Source organism: Porites lutea, chromosome 6 (assembly GCF_958299795.1).
Source record: "Porites lutea chromosome 6, jaPorLute2.1, whole genome shotgun sequence".
Lineage (NCBI taxonomy): Eukaryota > Metazoa > Cnidaria > Anthozoa > Scleractinia > Poritidae > Porites > Porites lutea.
This window is the reverse complement of record NC_133206.1, coordinates 1,820,337-1,841,029: the sequence shown is the minus strand read 5'-3', so window position 1 is coordinate 1,841,029 and position 20,693 is coordinate 1,820,337. Positions and strand designations below refer to the sequence as shown.

At 38.4% G+C, this 20,693-nt stretch overlaps 1 protein-coding gene, 1 non-coding gene and 1 pseudogene across 3 annotated transcripts; 1 reads left to right on the top strand and 2 right to left on the bottom strand.

Annotated features, from left to right (window-relative positions):
- Positions 1 to 2,211: 2,211 nt before the first annotated feature.
- On the bottom strand, positions 2,212 to 4,320 carry LOC140941190 (rhodopsin, GQ-coupled-like; annotated as a pseudogene).
- A 7,970-nt stretch (positions 4,321 to 12,290) lies between these two features.
- On the bottom strand, positions 12,291 to 20,352 carry LOC140941193 (zinc transporter ZIP11-like). Of its 2 annotated transcripts, XR_012166432.1 has the most exons (10): positions 20,178 to 20,352; positions 20,055 to 20,093; positions 18,839 to 19,006; positions 18,411 to 18,690; positions 17,435 to 17,504; positions 16,088 to 16,186; positions 15,857 to 15,920; positions 14,833 to 14,927; positions 13,297 to 13,444; positions 12,292 to 13,113 (listed from the first exon to the last, which is right to left on the bottom strand). XR_012166432.1 is itself a non-coding variant. In XM_073390169.1 (9 exons), exons 1-9 carry the CDS (start codon positions 20,283 to 20,285, stop codon positions 13,366 to 13,368), a joined length of 1,002 nt encoding a protein of 333 aa, XP_073246270.1. In that variant the 5' UTR covers positions 20,286 to 20,352; the 3' UTR covers positions 12,291 to 13,365. The 2 variants fall into 2 exon arrangements, 1 of the variants encoding a protein (XP_073246270.1); XM_073390169.1 differs by having other exon boundaries at positions 12,291 to 13,444.
- Positions 20,353 to 20,622: 270 nt separating this feature from the next.
- On the top strand, positions 20,623 to 20,693 carry Trnag-gcc (transfer RNA glycine (anticodon GCC)). The gene has a single exon. It is a non-coding gene; the product is annotated as a tRNA-Gly (tRNA).

The window sequence follows — 20,693 nt, the reverse complement described above, 5'->3', positions numbered from 1 at the left end:
TTGGAAAGGTATACTCCATGGTACTTGGTATTATCTATTGCTTCGAGTCAAGGCAGCAGCCGTGAAGGGTAGTAAATGAACACAAGGAGATGAAACTATTTGATCGGGTACGTGGGGCACAGGGTTAAATTCACTCGTTGTTAAATGTTATCTATGACTTCAAAGAAATAAAATGTTCTTAACAAGGTTTAAACAGTATTAAAGGACTTTATGGTTCCCATAAGTTGCTAACAATTTAATCAAGTTACCTCCAAAATCAAAAGTTGCCAAAAAGTTGCCGAGCAACTTGTGGCTGAGGCTAACCACTCTTCCAGAAGGTTTTTCGGGGATTTTTTGAAAGCGGCTTCAAGTCAGATTCAGTGTCGGCCATTTTAAGTGACGCCACATCAGCGCCATTTCCTTAAATACTCCAATCGTCCTGCAGAGCAAACAGGCCCTCCACTAATTAATCTTTGCAAAATATTATAATAAGGCAGCAACTTAAGAGAAAGGGGGGGGGGAGGTGGTGGTTCCAATCTATACATACCTATACCACGGTGCTTATTGGTTTTATTTACTTGTACGACCGAGGGGTTGTCTAGAATTTGGGTAACGGCCTCCCGTTTTGCGAAGTCGAAGACCTTGGCCTGACCCAAAAATCAAAGTAAGTCAGGTTGCTTTTTTCCCTCAATGTCGTTGCGATAGGCTTTTGCAAGAAAACGTCGCATGAAACAAAAAAACTACATTGGTGCGAAAACAGCCCATGGGTCCTTGAAAAGAGAAGGAACGCGAAAGGAAATAACCATGATTTTAGTAAATGATGTACGCTGTTTGCTTACCGGTGTGGCTGTTTTCTACCATGTTAAACTAGAGAGAGCATTAAAAGAATAACCTTAATCTTTATTTGGATTGTGGCTTTAGACACTTTGTAACAGTGGTGGATCTAGGGGAGGGTGAAGGGGGTGCGCACCCACCCCTCCCCCCCTGAGATGAATTGCGACTTTCTAATACAACTGTTATTCTGCAGAAAAACTATGTGGTTTATTGGTGTTGAAGTAAAACATGAGACAAAATTGAAAAATTTATGTTAAACGCAGTAAAAATGGTGGTTTGGCACGTCACGTTACCAGTCAGTTACGCCATTCCTTAGTGGTGCAACCCCTTCTTAGGAAAAGCCTGGATCCGCTCCTGCGTAAAGGGTGAGAAGGTCGGATATTTGGCGTTGTCCTCTCCAAGCTTTTTTATCTTCTCCCAACAACCCAACTAGGGTTATTACTGAGCAGGTAAAGCAATACAAAGTTCCGTCAATAGCTTAATTAATTTTTTTCTGCCTAACAGCAGTCAGTGCTATCAAGAAAAATTATCCTAAAATCAACAAAAACACACGTAGCAAAAATGGCCTTAGAATATGTGGGATTGAACGATTTCTGGTTGACCATTGACCAAGACTTTGCAATAAACAAAGGTAATGCTCTGTGTTGGTGATTTCAGTCATTTTAATGCAACTTTGTCATTAAAAAGACCTTAAAATAGTTGTTGAAACGTGTAGTTTCTAAATAAAAAACGGCTGTCTTTTTCGTTGGGTAATTTATTTTAGCTCACAATCTCAAACGGCAAAGCTTTCTATCCGCATCTCGACAGTGAAGAAGTTTAAAATCAAACACAAGTGAGCGTTAGCTTTGACATCGACTAACTTCTACTTGAATTTGGTCATGCTTCGAACCCTTTAAATGTTATTTTAACGTTGCCGAATTGACCGAATTAAACTAGTAAAGGTAAGGAAAGATGTTATGGCAGCGTGAATTGTCCTCCAATATCATTGTATGCTATCTCAGGGGCACCCAACGAGAATATAGTTCAAAACCACTTAAACATAGCATTGTTAAACGTATTTTAGTATTCAAACGGTAGATATGGGAATATTTTTATCCTCTAAAAATTTTTCATCTGTTCGGATTTCCTAGCTGAAAGTCTAGTGATCCGAAAATTATAGGGATCAAAACTTACCTTTCCCAAAAATTTCAGCCCAAAAAAAGGCTCCCGAAAATTCTAGGTGACCTTTTAGGTAAAAATCCGTTTAAAATGGGCAATTATAGTTATTTTTAGATGTTCGAAAATCCTAGGAGGAGCAGGCAAGCAAAAAATTTACAACAAATGTTCCGAAAATTCTAGATCTCAAATCGTCTTCCGAACAAATATTTTCCGAAAATTGTCGTTGGGTGCCCCTGCTATCTCACGAAACAACAAGAACAAACAGACTTTTCCCTAAATTGAACCACAGTGTATGTATAAAATGTCAAGTCTATGTGAAGAAGTATTGTACTAGCAATAGTGAAACAATTTTGCACTAAAAGCTTTTAATGAAAAAGTCTGAAGATCCTGATAAAATTCACAACTTATCACTGCATCACAGAGAAGAATCTCTCATGGCAACTGTACCCGGCAGTTTCATTTCCACAGACACAAGACAGGCGCACCAGGAAGAAAATCTAAATAGAAATTCTTCCATGACTATACACTTGATTCATAAATTATCGGCGGCCCTGCCTCGGTCACAATTCTCCACTCTCTTCTATGGCTACTCCTGGATCGTGAACTTAAGTTTCTGGTGGTTTCCCCGCTGATTCTTCGCTCAAGTTTTGACTGCTTCACCTTGGCGCATTTTTGACACGGCGCACAAAGAACCGCGCGGAATCCTTTGCGGAATTTTTTATTCATAAGTCCGTAGATAAAGGGGTTGCAAGAGCTAGAGAGAAACGTAAGAAAAGTGGTTATGGCGTCGAGGATCCGCGGGATTGATTGAATTATGCCGAAACCGTTCAGCAAATTGACAACAATGTGAGGAGTCAAGCATGCTACAAATACGCAAACTACGACGAGAAGGAGCTTTGTTACTTTAAAATCTTGGAAAGTGGGGCGGTGTGTCTTTCTAAGACTTGACGATACACCACGTATGCTCATTGTTCGACTATGTCCTCGTATGAACCGAAATGTTCTGTAATAAGGAACTGTTATCAAAATGTACGGCAAAATAAATACCACAACGGCTAACGTTATCGTGTAGGGAAGGTTTTGGCTAAGTTTGAAGTAACACGTAGATTTTCCAACAATGAAACCGTAAAAAGACCAGCCGAATAGCGGCGGAAGTGAGCATAAGAGCGACAAAACCCATGTTGCAGTTATCATAGCCATAGTTCTACGTCTGGTGAAAATTGAAGAAAATTTTCCTGGCTCTACAATACACCAGTATCTTGATATACTGACAAGGCGAGCGACCAGAGAGCTTCGAAAAGGAACAATGCGTTCGTGAAGCCTGCAATACGACACACAACATCGGTCAGCGCAAACTTGTCGAGAATGACAGTTACCAAGGAAACAGGAATATTAAAGAGGCACATCCCAAGATCTGCTACTGCCAAGTTGCTGATTATCAGATTTGTAACCGTTCGAAGGCGACGAGTTCGCCGCACTAAATAACAAACCAAAAAATTACCAGGAATTCCGGTGAGAATAAAAACACTCATCCCGATTGCTTGAAAGATACGCAGCACCAGAAAATCATCTGAGTCATCTTGATTCTGCCTGTTATAGCTCATGGTTGTTCCCTTTCAAAACAAACGAACGATCAAATTAAAATCAAAGCTTCTTGGATGTATTTGTTAGTTACTACAGTAAACGTCATTTTTTTCAGAAAAGGCTTAAGACTCAATGATACACTGACAGACGGTTTTTTTGGTTAAAACATTTTTTAAGAATCCTGCATGGTGAGAATGGAAATTTTCTTTCCTTGCTTAAAACTGTTGTGATCAACCTTTGTGTTTTAACCCGGAAAATAATATTACTTCGACAGGTTTTATAGGTTTGTTGCTGGATGTTTCTTCTAGAATCAAATCGCAAACTGTTACCTTTTTTCTGTCAAACAGGCGAGCAATTGATCTTCGTGGGGGACATCACTGAGATCTCTGAGAATCTTGTATGAAGGCTTAACTTCAGCCGCCTTCAGGGTTGGTGAGGAATAAATCGCCCCTGCTCAATTTTAGTTTCCCTAAGTTATATAAACAGTAGCACATCAACTATTATGTGAGGCAGATGTTTTAGCCGACGAAGTTTTCTTCAGAATCGGATCAAATTATAGATACACTTTGCGTCTTTCGGCAGGGAAGAGAAACCTATTTCAAATTATGAACATGTAGCACTGTGCCTATTGAAATACAGCAACGTTCCTATTTTATACATTTCCTTATAAGAAATAGAAAGGTGATATGAAGAAATGATATGAAGCAGTTATATTTCACCGTAAGTGGTCTTGGAATCGATTTGCATGTTAGGCATAGTTCCTGTCATTCGTCCTCCTTAGTAAATGAAACACTTCATCTGAAAACAGCTGCTATATCCTCGAATTCATTATCAAGTTATTTTTAGTCCACAAGTAGCCTTTTCAAGCTTTAGTTATACTTGGTTTCACGTTTGCCCGATTATAATATTTCATCAAATTCTTTTTCGCGTTTCCTCCTTCCAGTTTTTGTTTACAAAAAACTGGCACAACTTCACAGTCCGACTGTAGTCAGAAAAGCTTTTTGAACAGAGCGCAAATTACGGAAGCTTTTGGCCATTGTTAGTATTTAACTTACAAATTAGGCGGGCGAATTATAAACAAACATTGCTGGCAAGGATAACAGTTTTACAAATTTAGTAGCCCCAGTACTAAATGTGGAAAATGAGAATTGTCCACACGTATTCGCTTATTTCATTTTTTATATAAAAGCTTGCCTTTTGCGTTTTGCGCGATTGCAACACCGACAAACAAACAAAAAAACAAACAAACAGGCCAACAGAAAACAGAAGTGATTCAGCCTTAAACTTTTAATACTCTGCTTCACCTTAAGAAGCTCAGTATTGTTTCTTATGGCAACATCATTTAATTTGGCTTTTACTTGATTTTTCAGTTGAAAAATGTTGGGAAGGCCAATTATTGAATTTGAGAAATTGCCTTATCTACTCCTTTAAATAATGCCTTTTACGAATAGGCTCATGATATTCAGTCTAGAATTTAAGATTTCTTACACTTTCTCCTTCCGGCTCATGCATAATTATCTCACTATTTAGTATAATATTAAATGCGCCGGAGATTTGTGGTGAGAATACAAAATTTTCGACTCTCTCATTGACTGAAAAAAAGCACCCGAATTCTGTTCCTGGCTTTTTGTGGCCTTTTAATGTACGTGATTAGAATCAGAACTAACTTCAAAGCCTTCTCAGTTATTAGTTCGGAAATGGGCATCTCATAATGCACCCGGAGAGAATGCATGGATAGGTTATATATCATTTTTATTTATGAGGATTTTTGAAACCGACATTAAAATGTCCATATATCTCAACATGATTGTGTGTCATTCAGGGTCGCAAATCAATATTTGGAAATCGCTGTGGCGGATTGTCTCTCTGTTAGTCTCATTAGTTAATCGCTCCTTTCGTTCGATCGTTTGAGAACGCTAGAGAAATTAGCCTTTGTATTGTGGCGAGGCAATAGTCCGGTTGGAGTTAGTCGTGGCCGCTGAATAGAAGCACTGAACAAGTTTATACAGCGTTAGCCTCGACCTAAGGTAAATATAGTCACAAATTCCAGTCAGAAGAAGACCTGTGTACCACTGTGTCTATTGTTATAAACTCAAATTCAGGCACCTGTGAATATTTTACCTTAGGTCGAGGCTGACCCCGTGCAAATATCTTCGGTGCCTTTATTCAGCGGCCACGAAGAATAGACCTTTTTAGCTTGTATGTTTTTTTCCCATTTCAGACCACGTGATTGTACCCCAGTGAACTGTTTTTTTCAAATGTAGTCTTATACACGTGCTTCCACGTGCATGTGTATGCATAATTAATGAGACGACAAAAGGTAAATTCCCTGGAGAACATCACGTGTTCTGAATTGGGAAAACAAAACATACAAGGTGAAAAGGTCTATTCGAAACTAGACTATTGAAGAGGCGGAAGGGAAATGTCCTTGAGGGATTATTACGCGCTCGAGAGCATGCAACCTCGTCCCCAGGGCTTACGGGGAAAGCCCTAGGGATGAGGTTGGAGAGCAAGGAGGGCGCGCTAGAGAGGTAACATTGAAATGGCCCTCGTCTATTTCCCTTTCGTAACGGTCCTTGCCATTTTTAACGGTCAACGCCACCGTTAGTAACTTTTAGTCATGATAGACTTAATATATTCCATGGATTAAGTTACAATAAGGCAAATAATACGTTTTTGAACAGTCTTAGAACGACGTTGAAGCCCAAGTTGAAGTTTCGTTAAAAGTTATGGAAAGGGCTAGGGTCACCTGTTACTGATGTATCAGTTAAGAAAGACAGTTTCCTAGTGTATGTAGTTAAATTATTCTGGAATTTGGCGGGTCGGTGTGGTAGTTTTAGTGGTAAGGGAGGGAGATCAGGATACTAAAATTCCGGGTTCGGGGTCCGGGTTCAACCCTTGATTACGATTTTCTATAGTTTCGTTTAACAGTCAAGCCAGGTCAAGCGCACCCCCCAACATGCCATTAATAAATTTATTATTCAAAAGTTCAATCCGTCGGTAGTTGTAGATTTCAGATTCATCTCTGCATTCTTGTATGCGTAATGAGCCGTGAATTCACACGCGAAGCAGTTTTGAAATTTCTACCTGCTCAGTTTCCCTGAATTCGATGTGAATGTCTTCGAAGCAATTTTATCCATTCAAAGATTTTCAATCTGATCTAATACAGAGAAGTTCTCGTTGAAATATTCACTGCTCATTACAAATGCAGGAATGCCGATTTGAATTTGACACTAATTACGGGGACGACTAACCGATTTATTTTCCAAATAATAAATTCATTAATAGAATCTTGGGGTGTAAACTTGACCTGCCTTGACAGTAACAGAAACACTCTCAATAACAGGTCAAAAAATTTCTAAGTGTTTTAGAAATGGCAGCGACCGTTTACGAAAGGGACAATCTGTTGCTGAACTCCATCTGGGATTTCCAAGTAGATACGTTATAGGGCCTGGGTCACCATTATAACTTAAATAGAGGGAGAGCTTACTTTGTTGTAAGAACCTTTGAAATTTTTCTAGTTTTTTTCTTGGATCTATTAAGTATATCAAAATATATAAATATCAGATTTTAGGAGAAGCAGAAATTACACCATTCATAGTTTGATATTCTTGTATATATTTATTACCCATATCATAAGCTCTTAAACCAATTTATTGATTTATTGATTTTTGATTAATTTTAACTTAAATTACATTTACTGTAGAACTTCTTTATCTTCTAAGTTTTTTATTTTTTTACTTAGACTGTATGCATGGCATTGCATTGTTGTAATTTCAGATAGAGAGCCACCAGATTACTAGTTTTTGCAACTATTCTGTGATACCCTCTTTAAATAAAGTGTATAATTAATAAAGAGTCAAAAAAGGTGACTGAAAAAGAGTAGGGACTAGTTCCTGATGTCCATTTTATAGCCTGGGAAAACAGCCAACATTTTGTGATGCCACCACTGGTTTCTCTGCAAGATGACTTCTGAGAAACAAGCACAGAAATTCAATGCTAATGACTTATCGCTACCCAGTTGTGGGTCGAATTTATTTGAAAATTTGCTGCAACCAATCAGAAGATCTACCCAGATCTGAATAGTGATGTCATCAGTGTGGAATTTCTACACTCATTTCTCAGACGTCATTTCACAGGGAAACCAGTGTTGGGGTCATGAAATGTCAGCTGTTTTCTCAGGCTGTCCATTTTAATGAGGTGACTGTTATGAGAGAGTTGACTATAGCAATCTTGAGGATTAGTTAGCATGAACATGTATAGATGTACATAAAAACTATTTTGAACTTATGGTTCTTATTTGATAAAGTGTACAACTTTACGATCAATTGACTACTGTATTTTTATTGTCATCTTTGTATTATAATTTACGAAGAAAGTACAAATTATAATTTAGAATTTTGGACCAAAATGATCCTAAACTTTATGATTTTTGTAAGGATTTTAATAGATCTACAAAAATATTTTGAAGCCACTCAATTTAAACATTACGTTATGCATCAATCAGATGCTTCCCCCAGGGAAGGACCCACAAGGAAATCATGAGGTGGGAGCCAAAGGTAATTGGCCATTTCTGAGTTCCAAAAACTCTCACTCTCAAAATGACTCCTTTCTTGTGACAATGAGTTTTATTTGTAAGAAAATAAAAAATCATTTTCAAATCAATGGCTTTGTACTTAGCCTCGCTTTGAAACTGAGACTTAAGGTAACTCAGAAATGGCTCATTGTCCAAAATATCCAGGTTTCTTGTTTCTTATTTCATGTACTGGCATGTTTCCTTGGAATTATCAGAGGATACATGTATATTAAACACAGGCACTACTTTCATAATAGTGCAAAACCTCCATTAAAGGACCCCCTATAAATTGGCCACCCTCAGTTTACTGGAGTCCTGGCCCCGGTTCCCTGAAAGGCCGGTTAGAGCTAATCCAGGATTAAAAATTTTGTTCTATTTTTGTATTTACCTTCCTATGCATTATCTAGAGTAAAATTGTATGCTATCATTACTGAATCTCGGAGTAAAGACACAAAAGTACTTTGTAAGCTCGAGTAACATGTTCTTAGACAAGAAAACCTTGCTTAAAATTTGGCTTAATCCTGGATTAAACTTAACCATCTTTAGAGGAACTGTGCCCTGATCAACAAAATTGTAACCTACTTGTCCCTTCCCTGAGAGTGGCTTCTTAAAAGAGGCTTTAATTTTTCACTTTTTCACTTTGCATTTGTGGTTAAACTTTTGAAGGAGTCAAGTTTATAAAGTTAAGTGGATTCAAATATGATTAGCCAATGAGTTTACACTGACTACTCAGTGTGTAATATCCATGTGGAAAGATCATGAAGTTCCCAAGCCAACAAAGCAGTGAAGGTCAAATTAGCAAGTCCAAAAGCTAAGTTCAACCCAAATGCTACTTCATCGCCTCCATCGTTTACAGGATGAACGACCAACATTCTACGCATCAGGAAGCGTCGTAACTTTTCCAACAAACGTCCAAGGAGGGAATTCAAAACAAACGCTACAAAGACAAGGAATATCACAAAACACACTCTCTTCACGTAATCTCCACTTTGCACGTGGTCAAAGATGTGTAAGATCCTACTGAGAAAGGAAGGATCCATTTGCCGAAAGTAGGAATTTTTGAATATTGGTTCCCCAATGTAGTTCAATCTTTCGTGGACAAGCATCGCAACAGTTTCGGTCCAAAGACAAGTTCATTTCGTTAAGGAAGATCCAGTGGGTACCAAGATACATGCGTCAAGAGAAAGATACGCTTACAAGACAATACTTAATGTCGAAAGTGTAAAAAAAGTCTGGATTTGAACAAGATTCAGGTCTTTAGGACGTCGTTACCTAGAGTCTTAGCTTGATTCTTTTCTACACGCATACGACTCATCTGATCCGCCATTTTAACATTAGTCGAGCCTGCAATGTTGCCCGCGGTATTGATGATTTTCACAGTGACGTCATCATATTGCAAACTCACAAAAGCGAGGTAATACGAATTCTGTTTACACTGGGTTGAAGATAAATATAAAATAAATCTTTGTACAAGTTTGCAGCCCCGAAGCATGTTTCATTTCGAAAATACGGCACAGTTGAACTTCCGAGTTTTCACAGTGCGTGACATCAAAATAGGAATGCTTTCTCATAGAAAAGAGTCTCTCCTCTTGATACTATTTCAAGTATTAAGAGATGTGCTTATGCACACGTATACGAGCTGTCGAGTCAAAAGCAAGAGCATTTATAGAAAAAGTGAACTCCAGATGTTTTTGTTGATTTCCGGCGGCCATACTGGTGGTGGACCAAAACTGTCCACCAATATGGCGTCTCCATACAAAGCTCTACAAAGGTGCCTCGCTAACTGTTTCAGCATTAATTAAGGTGATTCCCTAGTTTTGCACTGCGCATCTCTTAATGCGCATAACAAGATGGCCGCCGTAAAAAAGAGCATGTGAAGTAATATTATTAAAATGAAGTTGACTGAAGAGAAACGCTATTGGAATTTTTGCTTGCTGTTGTTTCTTGCCGAGGTGAGACTCAATGTGTTGGGAATGTGCATAAAGTAAGCAGTACGCGTGTTGCTGAGTTCGACCTCCTCTCGGAGAACCTCGATAGTGGATGTTTAACTTGTGCTTACTCACTTTGATTTTCATTTAAACACTTTCTTTATCACATTGTGTCCTAAATGTGATATCTCGATGTAAATTCTGTAAAAACGGATTTTTTAATACCTTCTTCCCCCTTTCACATACATTCTATTTTGAAACTCGCCCCAGTCCTCTCTCAAAAATCGGAGAAAATGCGTTTGGTGCGCACTTTCTGCAGCTCTACCGCAAAAACGAGTACGGTGACCCCCATTTTTTATTTCATGATTTTAATAAGGACAGTGCTTCCTTTCGATGAGAAAAAAACTGGCACAAATCTATGTTCAGTTTTTTGGCAATTTTACTAAATTGTACGGATTGAGCCATCACGGGTCGAAAAGCGCGCGTCCAATTTAATTCTACTTTGGAGCGTAAAGTAAAAACAAGGGCATTAAAAGGCATTTTTCTGGTACGTAAGTGGATAAACAATACATTAAAGTCAAATTCTGTGTGATGTCACATGCACCATCGAAAAAATCTCTCCTTTTTGTCTAGTTTTGCGCTGCCCGCGGTTTTTGTAAAAGGGTCCTAAATAGCCGTATTTGTCAGCATTGTGACGTCAAAACGAGCACGGTGACCCCCACTTTTTATTACTTTTTTATCATCTTCTTGACTTGTTACATCAGTGTACCAAGTTTTAGCTAAAATCTATGTTAGGTTCTTTTACTATGGAATCACCTTAACACTGTGGCCTACAAAGACCTGCGATTTGGACAAATTGTTTGGATGTTAGTCTTTTATAACATTTCATTTTCTTGGCTTCTTCCACTGGACGGTTTCCAATTTATTTTTTCTTTGTGCCGTGTTTATTGCTTGACAGTGAAAACGAAGAATTAAACGTTACTCCTACTCAGCCTTTGTCCCTCTCTCGTTCTCGTTGCATGAAAACGCCTTTGATACGGAAGCATGCGCATTACCTGGTGTCCAACACCGTGACGTAATAGTTTACAAAAACGTCTGTTTTCATCCATCCACACGAGTACAGCAAAACGGCGTTTTCGACCATGTCTACTCTGGAGAGCGCTTTAGGAACTTTAAGAAGGTGACCGTTTTCACCGGATACGTGTGGAGGGCATGCCAAACTGAAGAAAAGAATCTCCGTTTTCAAACAAAAGCCGGATACGTGTGGACGGAGACTTAGTGAACTACTTTTGAGTGTTTTCACAGACAATGTCTGCGGAATGACGGCTTTGTGTGAATTACAGTAAGAAGTTAAGTTTGGCAATGCTTATGTTCTCTTTTCTTTCGTAAACATTTTGTTGCAATAAAGGGTAGTTACTTAAATAAAATGAGCCGCTTAATACGTACAGTCACCCCATCAAATCGGACACTTTCTAACTCCCCGCCGTCTGGTTCGACTCAGTATGTGTATGTAGCAGGGACCATTTATTCAGAATAACCACGTCCGTTTTAAGAGAGGTGTCTGCTTAAGGGAAGTGCAAGGAAGGTTAAAATTGCGGTGTTTGTATGTGGCTGTGGAGAATGGCCGTGTGTCTACATTTCATGTTCCTCATATGAGGTCCAACTGCAGTTACCGCGTGTCTTACCATAGTTATTAGAGGAGACTGGTTATGAAAAGCGGCAAACATTAATGATAAAAACAACAGTGCTGCAGTTTATGTTGGAAGCACCCTGAAAGTGCACAATCCTTTGTTTTCTGTTGGCAAATTGTTACGGAATAAATAAATGCAACGTTTTTATTGGTCAATACAATCAAAATGATAGGAATTCTTTTGAACGTTGTGCACTTTCAGGTCCACAAAAACATATAACAAAGGAGTCTGACGGGTTTCATAACCATTCCACTCAATTAACTATGGTCTTACTTGTCTTTGAAGCATTTACAGTTATAGAACACGAGCGGTCGTCTTTTTTTCCTCAGAGCCACGCGCGGTGAGTGAAAAAGTAATATTATTCAAATTAATGGTTAAAAAGAGGAGAGATTTGGCTTCCGCTCTTGTTCCTCGCGGCTTCACCGCTCTCCCCTTACTCGTGCTCTAGATATACTATGACTGCTAGCAGTCTAGTATAGTTACACACTCTCGTGCCAAAGCGCGTGACAGAAGGTTCCATTCAGGGCGATAAACTTCACCGTTCATTTCACTGTTTAGTTCGCAATCAACTCATTCAACGGATCAGTTAAGCCGTTCAGTCCGACATCTCTACAGAGGACTGGGGATTTTACAAAAAGAGCATAGGAGCTTTGAGTTGGTCATGGATTTGAGAAGTCAGGGAAATTTCGGGAAAAAACGTCAGTATTTCTTAGGTATCAAGGTATTAGTACAAACGCATTTCAGCATTTCCGTGCTATTACTTTATTTTAAAAAGTGTAAATGAGAATTCCCCAAACCTAAGTAAATATTAACGCGAACAAAAATGTAATACACCTTTTTCTCATTCCTGTGAAGATAGCCTGCGAACAGCAGACGCAAATGCGTCTGCTCTTCGCAAGGTAAGGTAAGGTTTTGCCAGAACACATGTCAATAGATAACTCAAAATAAACATTACACTACAAGTACGAGTGCCGGAATGGGCCAGCTGCAACGCAGGCTATACAAGTAACTTTTTATTCATTCTAGAAGAGAGATGGACTTTCCCCGTGCTCCGCTCGCTACAGAATGAATTTTGTTACAAGAGAAAAAAGGATGAGTTCAGAGAAGAATCGTATTCGTTATTGTACCGTAAACAATACTGAACCATTACCATTACCCTAAGAAACTACTAAGAAACTACTATTAATATGCTTCTAGACCTTGGGGGACTTTCTCACGTACATTTTCTAGAAGAGTAATTCGCAATTTAGTTATTTACTTTTTCACCTGTTACCGAAATCTAAGGTACTAAACTTAAAACTGTTCTAACAATAATTCCCGAGAAGTACACTTTTCTATAAATATATGCAATTCTGAAACCCTACACCGCCGTAGCCAGTATGAGGCGAACCGAGGCACTCGCCTCGGTAAAATTTTACCAAATACTGTCGATTTTTATTTTTTTTATCAGACTGATAATATTAGAAGATTTCATACGGCTGATTTCGTACAACGGACCGTGTGTTCGCCTCGGTTGTAGTTTCTTCCTGGCTACGGCCCTGCCCTAGCTATAAAAACATCGAACAGCTTAAACCGAGAGAATAATCTATCGCTTCAACTGAGAGAGAACACCACTTCATCCAAGTCCCACGTCCAAAGACATCATCACAACGAAACCAACGATTGTGAAGCAGGAAGCCAAGCGACCGTTTCCACTGCAAAGAGAAAAAGACATCAAAAGCTTGTACCTATTTCGCATTATGCTGCGAGGTCAATGGATGTAAATGTACGTACATCGAATGTAAAGACAGGGGCGGATCCAGGATTTTTTTTAGGAGGGGGTGCACTCGTCTCTTGCTCTACTTCAACACCAATAAACCACATAGTTTTTTTTTTTTCGCAGAATACCAGTTGTATTAGAAAACCGCAGGTCATCTCAGGGGGGGGGGGGGGGGGTGCGTACCCCCTGCACCCTCCCCCTACATCCGCCCCTGAAAGAAGAATTTAATGACCCTCTCTCCATTAACAGAAACTCTTAAAGGGACTTCATCACGCTATTTTCTATCGGTTTAACAGACTAAAAGGTGTCTTCATATCAATTAATATCATATCAATACACACTCCTGCAATGGAAAAGGCCTTGAGAATTAAGATCTCACTTTTACATGTATATAAACAAAGGAAACTGCTGTCGTAGCAGGTTACCCAAGGCTAACGCTACCTGTGGTTGTAGCGTCTCTTAAACTGGCGCAGTCTGAGGCGGACATGCCACCTGAAAGACCTCCAGCGGGAATGCTGGATAGAGTGAAGGATGGCGGCCCTTACGTAGCGCTCAAGGGGCGCGCCTTAGATCGGGAATAGGCAAATTTATGTATCTTTTTAAAAGAGGCTTACTTCCTAATTATTTTCGTGAGACGTTTACTCTTGCAAGCCAGATACATTCTCATAATACAAGACATTCCAGCCTTTTCTATATACCTCATTGTCGAACTAATTTTCGAAAATTCTCAATTCGGTTTCAAGGTCCTCGGTTTTTCAACTCGCTAAGTCGTGAAATTCAAAACAGTGAAAGCATCAGTTTGTTTGGCAAAAGACAGAAAAAATCCCTTCTTTCTTAGTCACAATATACTCTTTTTGAGCTACACACCTTTTCTTTTTCTTTTTTCTCTTTCTTTTTCTTTATTTTCAAAAAAAAATAATCCAAATTTTCATTCAGAACCCTTAGCTTGTATGGTTTAACCTATAGTTCCAGGAAGCCTATAGTTTATAAGCCCACGGCTTCTATATATGCTTCCTTGCCATTACCACTTTAAACATTTGATTTAGTAAATAATTTATAGTTAGAATAGTGTATATTATCTTAAATATATTATAAATTTCTGTATACTGTTGTTGTATTTGTGGTTAATGGCAAAAATAAATGAATGAATGAATGAATGAATGAAGGAATGCCTGTGGGCAGAACACACACATACAATCTGAGAACACAACGTCATAGTCATCGTAACATCAGATCATTCACATGCAAAATATATACGGGCTCGTAAACCGTTGTGCCATTAAATAACCAAGGGTTTGTTGATAGGATTTTATAGCTTGTTACCTTGTTTGTGCTTCCGGTATAATATCATCAACTACCACATATACCATCGCACCAGCTGCAAATGCTAAAGCATACGGCAATACAGGCTCGGCAATCTGCAAAGAAAACCAAGAAAGAAGAAATGATAAACATGTACGGCAGCGTCTCATACTTAACCTCAGTTGCTTGGTGCTCATTTTAATAGCTTCGAAAACAGAGAAATAGGCAAGCTCAGGATGAATGGAAACCTTAAACCAGACGATGATAAAACAAACAAACATACAAACAAACAGAAAACAAAACGAAACGAAACAACACCAACAAAAAGGAAACAGTCTTTCAGATTGTTGATTGTCAGCGGAATGGACTTCTGATGGGTCTATAGGGTTTAACGCCCTGTGACTGAAAGTACTTCGATACGGAACCGTGACTTGAACTGGCGATCAGTCCACTGACTGGTGTAAAATCTGATCTCGGTTACCGGTAAGACATTAGGGACCATTAGTTTTGATTATGAGTACGTGCGTGATCGAATAAGAAGAGCATAACAGTTTGAATTTTCAGCCAGTTGTGTACCCATTGTTTCTTGTTGCTGTACAGCACTTAAAGCAGACACCAGACACAATTAGGGCAAGTTTGCTTTCACAATAGGGAGTCACTCAAGATACTACGACGGCGAGGGCGAGAGCGAAGGCGAGGGCGGCAGTTGCGGTAAAAACGTCGCTTAAAGGAAGTGAAACTGCGTTCTTTAATTTTTTTATGGCAACTATTCCAACTCGCTTACTTTGTCAAATGTAGACGAACTCTTCTGGGGCAAAATTGCTAAGAACTATGCAAAATTTTTGTTTTAATTTCTTTGCAGCACATAAACTTGGTTTCAAAACTCGTACTTGTAGTCCACACTAAAATTCCCTATTCTTGACACGTGACATGAAGGAAAGCTTTCTGAATGCAGCATTTTCAAACACTTGCTCCTTTAGGCTGAGTGTACCCATACTTATGTTACAATAAATATTATAAACAATGACATACAGGCAGATCTTACCACTACTGCAGCAGCACCAAACAGACCAGCTATTGGTTCTACCATTCCACTTAGTTGACCATACCTAGGATTCAAAAGACAAAAAAAACAAGATTAAGGCTTCCCAAAATATATCTTTACATTAAAATTACTAATTTGTCAGAAAAATAAATCATCAATGCGAAAAAATAACCAAGCATACAATTCGCAAAAAATATCATTATTCTTACTGGCAATTAAATCAAAACACACCAAAAACTCTTCCACGATGAAAATCCTGCTCCTCGGAGAGGAAGACTAACAGCTAATCCTTCAGGAAAATTCTGAATTCCTATACCTATCGCAAGATTTCTAAGACAAACAAAGACATAAAATGTAAGTCAATTAAACAGAAATTATAGATTACTTGAGCTCTTTATGGCTTGCATGTAGTCATGTACATAGAAAGAAAGAAGTACAGAAAGAAGTAAAGAAGAAACAGGGAGATCAATAAAACAGGTAGGTTGTTTTCTCTGTTGTAACCATTGGGGGTCCAGAGAGGTGAAATCCCACTTCAGGATATACAGGCACAATGTGCTGCTGCTTCAGTTCATATTATGATCTTACCTCACCTCACTTACACCAATGATGGTACAATGTACATATCAGACCATGACTGACTGTGACCAGTGTATACCCAACTCTTTTTGAAGAAAGTCATGAGTTCTTGTTCTTGCCTTCTTGAGGCAGAGTTTTAATCAAGGCAGACAGGAAGACCTCACCAGCCACATTTAAAGACCTTTAAGTTGCAGTTTGACCCCATGGTCTCCCCAGGGTTCAAACAAAAAATTGCAACAATTTTTCAAGGACTTTTCAAGGGCCACATTAGATTTTCAAGGATTGATAGTTACTTATTGCATAAACCATTGAACACTTTACGTAAATAACTTTTAAATTCTCTATGCTATGATTTATATTCTGTCTTGGACAACCAAAAAGCATCAAAAAACACTTCCCACGCCACTACATTCCAAGTTGAAGAAAACTCAAGGACATTTCAAGGACCTGCACAGAATGGACAAAATGGAATTCAAGGACTTTTTAAGGACTTCCCCTGAAATTCAAGGACTTTTCAAGACTGTGTGAACCCTGCTCCTGCTAAGCAAAATGGCACTTCTCCCACTGAGTGGTGGGTGGCCAGGTGGGTGGTTATAGTTACCAAAAACAAACAAACAAATAAACAAAAAACATACTTAGTTTAGATTCAATGTATTTAGGATGAAAGTAGTAATTTGGGAGACTACATTGTATTTTTGCATCTCCTTCTAGTAACAGGACCTCCATTTTACATGGTCATATGAGCCAATCGATAGACAGCGGTTTGCAGGGAAAAGGCAGAACTTTCATTTCTCAGATTTTTTAAGGCCTTGAGTATTGGTGTAGCCCCTGGGATTGAATCCACATCCTCCTGCTCTGCAGTTGAGTGCTCTAACGACAAAGCTACACACTATCCTGCCAGGGTAAACTAATTTATGATGAAAGAAAGAACTATGATTTATAGCAGTTTAAAACAACAACAGCTCTTCAAAAACAAACAAACAAGCAAATATCTACTGGTACCTTGCATTTTCAAATGTTGCTGCAGTTGTTTTCCCAATGGCACCAAATCCTACTCCTACTGCTAAACCCTCTGCCAAATAAAACATTTTGGTTAATACAGACACAACCATTAGTGTAAAATTAAGTGTTACTAAGTCCTTGACAAAGAAGAAGACCCTACATACAAAGCTCTTGATCATGGAGAAATAGATTCATCTGATAAATTAAGGGCTTCTGGATTAACATTAAGGGTGCATTTCCTTTTTTAAATCCAAGATCCCGTCAAAAATCTGGATCATTAAAATTTTTGCTAAGAAAAGAAACGATGTATCCAAAAAAAGGATTATTTTTCATTCATTCACCATAGAAACGACAAACAATATCGACGGATCCCGGAGAAAGAACAACACGGCTGCTGACTATGAGCTTTTATTGTATAAACACGATTAGCTCAAGGATACTGCTTGCTTTAGACGAGGCCAAAGGAAGACAAGTCTTGCAATAAGATATGTACTGGAAAAGTGCTTAAAGTCTTGAAAGCCTGCGGCACAAATGGTACAAGTCCGCCAGCAGTCCTGAGTCTGCATCTGGTACTTCCAAATGCCACCGAAAACACTTGTTTGTATAACTGTGATTTTCCAACTCCGATAAAACGTATAAAATCAATTGTTTAATCCATGTCTTGGGTTCAAAAATGGTCATAAAGATGAGCAGTGTAGTCAAACAGATAATGTAAGTAATTATTGTGTTAAAGTTGTTTTGAGTTACTACTGGCAGTATTCACTCTTTTTGGATCCATAGTTAAGAAACACCTTGGATCATGTATCCAAAGTATCTGGTTTTGGACATGATCCAAAGAATCCACCTCCGTTGTGGATCATTAATAGTTCAATAATTTTCGAATTAAAAATCAAGATTTGGATTTTAGTAAAGAAACACACCCTAATTTTTTAATAAGTGCGATACTACCTAATATTTAATTGTGATCATAATTTACCTGGAATATTGTGCACAGTGATTGCAATTATTAATAGTAATATTCTCCTCCAACTTGTCTGTTGTTCTACAAATTTCTGCTGTTCAACATCCTCTTTTCTACTCTTTGAAATATCTGTTTTCCTTCTCTGTGTTATTTGTGATGTAGTGCTGCTGTGTGAGTAGCTATTAAGTTGGATTTCGGTTTGGTGAGAGTCATCTTTTACATCCTTTTCTTTACATGCACTCCCATTCTGGAATTCCCCAGTTAATGTTTCAGCTATATTAGATGATTCTATGCCCTAGAAAAACAGCAACTGTTAAATCATAAAAAAGCTATAAATATTAATAAAAAAAATGGCATACATTTTCATTTTACTGGAGTCATGGAGTCTAGCAGCCAACTGTATTCCATTATCATATTATCTAATCAAAAGTTTAAAGAATTACCAGAATAGGTAAAAGCTTGTCAGCTCCAAAGACAAATACAGCACCAAGAATAAATCCCACAGAGACTGGAATGAAGGCAAATCTTCCATTATTTCCATAACTTCCTGATGTTTCAGCCATCTCAATTGCCGGAGCTAGTAAGGACCAGTATGAAGCTGCTAACATAACCTTTACAGGAAAAGACAAGCAAAGGCAAATTAACAATATTGCCACTATTTTGAGAACGGCCAATATTCAATTTAGCATGTTAATGATTTCTTCCAATGAAGGAAGTGTGTCTATAATTGACAACCGATTAATAATTATTCTTTTTTTATAAAATTGCATGTTTGGTTAGAATTATTCTAACCAAACATACTTTTTTATCTTTAAAATTTGAGTGTAAAATATGGGTCAAACAACAGCATAAAAAGGAGGGAAAGGTAAAGCTCTTTATTTCATTTCAGTATCTTGAAACATTAGTCATTATCTCACTAACAAACCTGAGACCAACAGTGCATTCATTTTACCCTTTCCCCCTTGTTTCTCCATCAGCACCCTATTTTATGGCTATTTAAAGTTAACCTAATTTAAGGCTACATGCAAAAGAAGTTGAAACAAGGATTTGAGGTCACAAATGGGAATAAAATTCGGGACCTCTCTAATGAAAAGGCCGCACACTGACCAAATGTGTCAACCCTTGCCTCCTTTCTTGCATTCCTCTCCCTTCTTCTTTATGTTCCCATCACGTTCTTGTGCACCTAACCCCCCCCCCCCCACCCCCCCACTAATTCCTTCCCCTCAAATGCCTGACATACAAGCTAGATTACCCATGGAAAACAAGTGCCTGTACAGCTGCAAAAACTGCTAAGCTACCATGCCACTGTCTTTGTGTGATGTCAATCCTCCAATAATTTTCTATTATTCAATCACTGACCTCAGTTTCTAGATCAATCAAGTACATTGGAAATCTGATCTGGAAAGCTGATCAGTGAGTTGTTAAATTTACAGCGTACAAGTGAGTCAGTAGCGTCTTAATTTAGAGACGAAAAATAAATAAAAGAAGAGCTGATAAACTAGTGGCCTGAACCTCTATCCTATACTATAAATATACTTAAGCTCAACAAAAAAGCTTATTTTTAAAAAGTAATTAGGAGCCAAGTTTAAAATATCAGAAAAATTATGGATCAATATTTTAAATAAATAATAACAATACAGTACAACAAAAATATCTTACCCCAGCGGCAAATCCCAGGCTGGCATCTAGAACTTTTCTCTAAAACCATTTGAAAAACGGATAAATGGTGAGCCTTATTTCATTTTGTTCACTGCCACCAAGTACAATTCAATGTTTCATTACCTGACCATGGCTGAAAACAAACACAAGAGCAGAGCCTAATGCCGTGACTCCCCAAGTAAATAAGGTACCCAGGAGGGCTTGAGTGACAGGATTATAGTTCGGTATCATAAGAAACGCTTTAAATTATAAGGATACGATATAGTTGTACAACATTTACCCGGCGAAATAAACAAGGTGAATCAAACCGGTAACATCGGACAGCGGATACTCTCGTGAGTAATTTGATGGTGACTGCTGATTGTCCACGTGGTCGTCCACGTGTCTAGTCAATGAAAGTCAACTACGGAGTTTTGAGCGAGTGGCGTGGTGGTTTTCAAAAAAAGAACCGGTGTGTGGGCATTTTACCGAGTGGAATACTAATAATGCCAAACAAGTGAAACATTTTAAACGTGTTTGTATTTTTTTGTGTTTAAATCTGACAATTTTCAATTTACCCGTCAGTTGTGCACTGGTGGTTCAGTGGTAGAATTCTCGCCTGCCACGCGGGAGGCCCGGGTTCGATTCCCGGCCAGTGCA

Bases quoted from the DNA above. Each gene is read 5' to 3' on its own strand.
- LOC140941193 (XM_073390169.1), bottom strand. From the start codon at position 20,285: ATGATACCGAACTATAATCCTGTCACTCAAGCCCTCCTGGGTACCTTA. The intron at 14,928-15,856 runs GTAAGATCTGCC...TTTTCTTTGCAG, and splicing joins TTGGTGCTGCTGCAGTAGTG to ATTGCCGAGCCTGTATTGCC. The intron at 13,445-14,832 runs GTAACAAGCTAT...TTCTCTTTGCAG, and splicing joins ATACCGGAAGCACAAACAAG to TGGAAACGGTCGCTTGGCTT.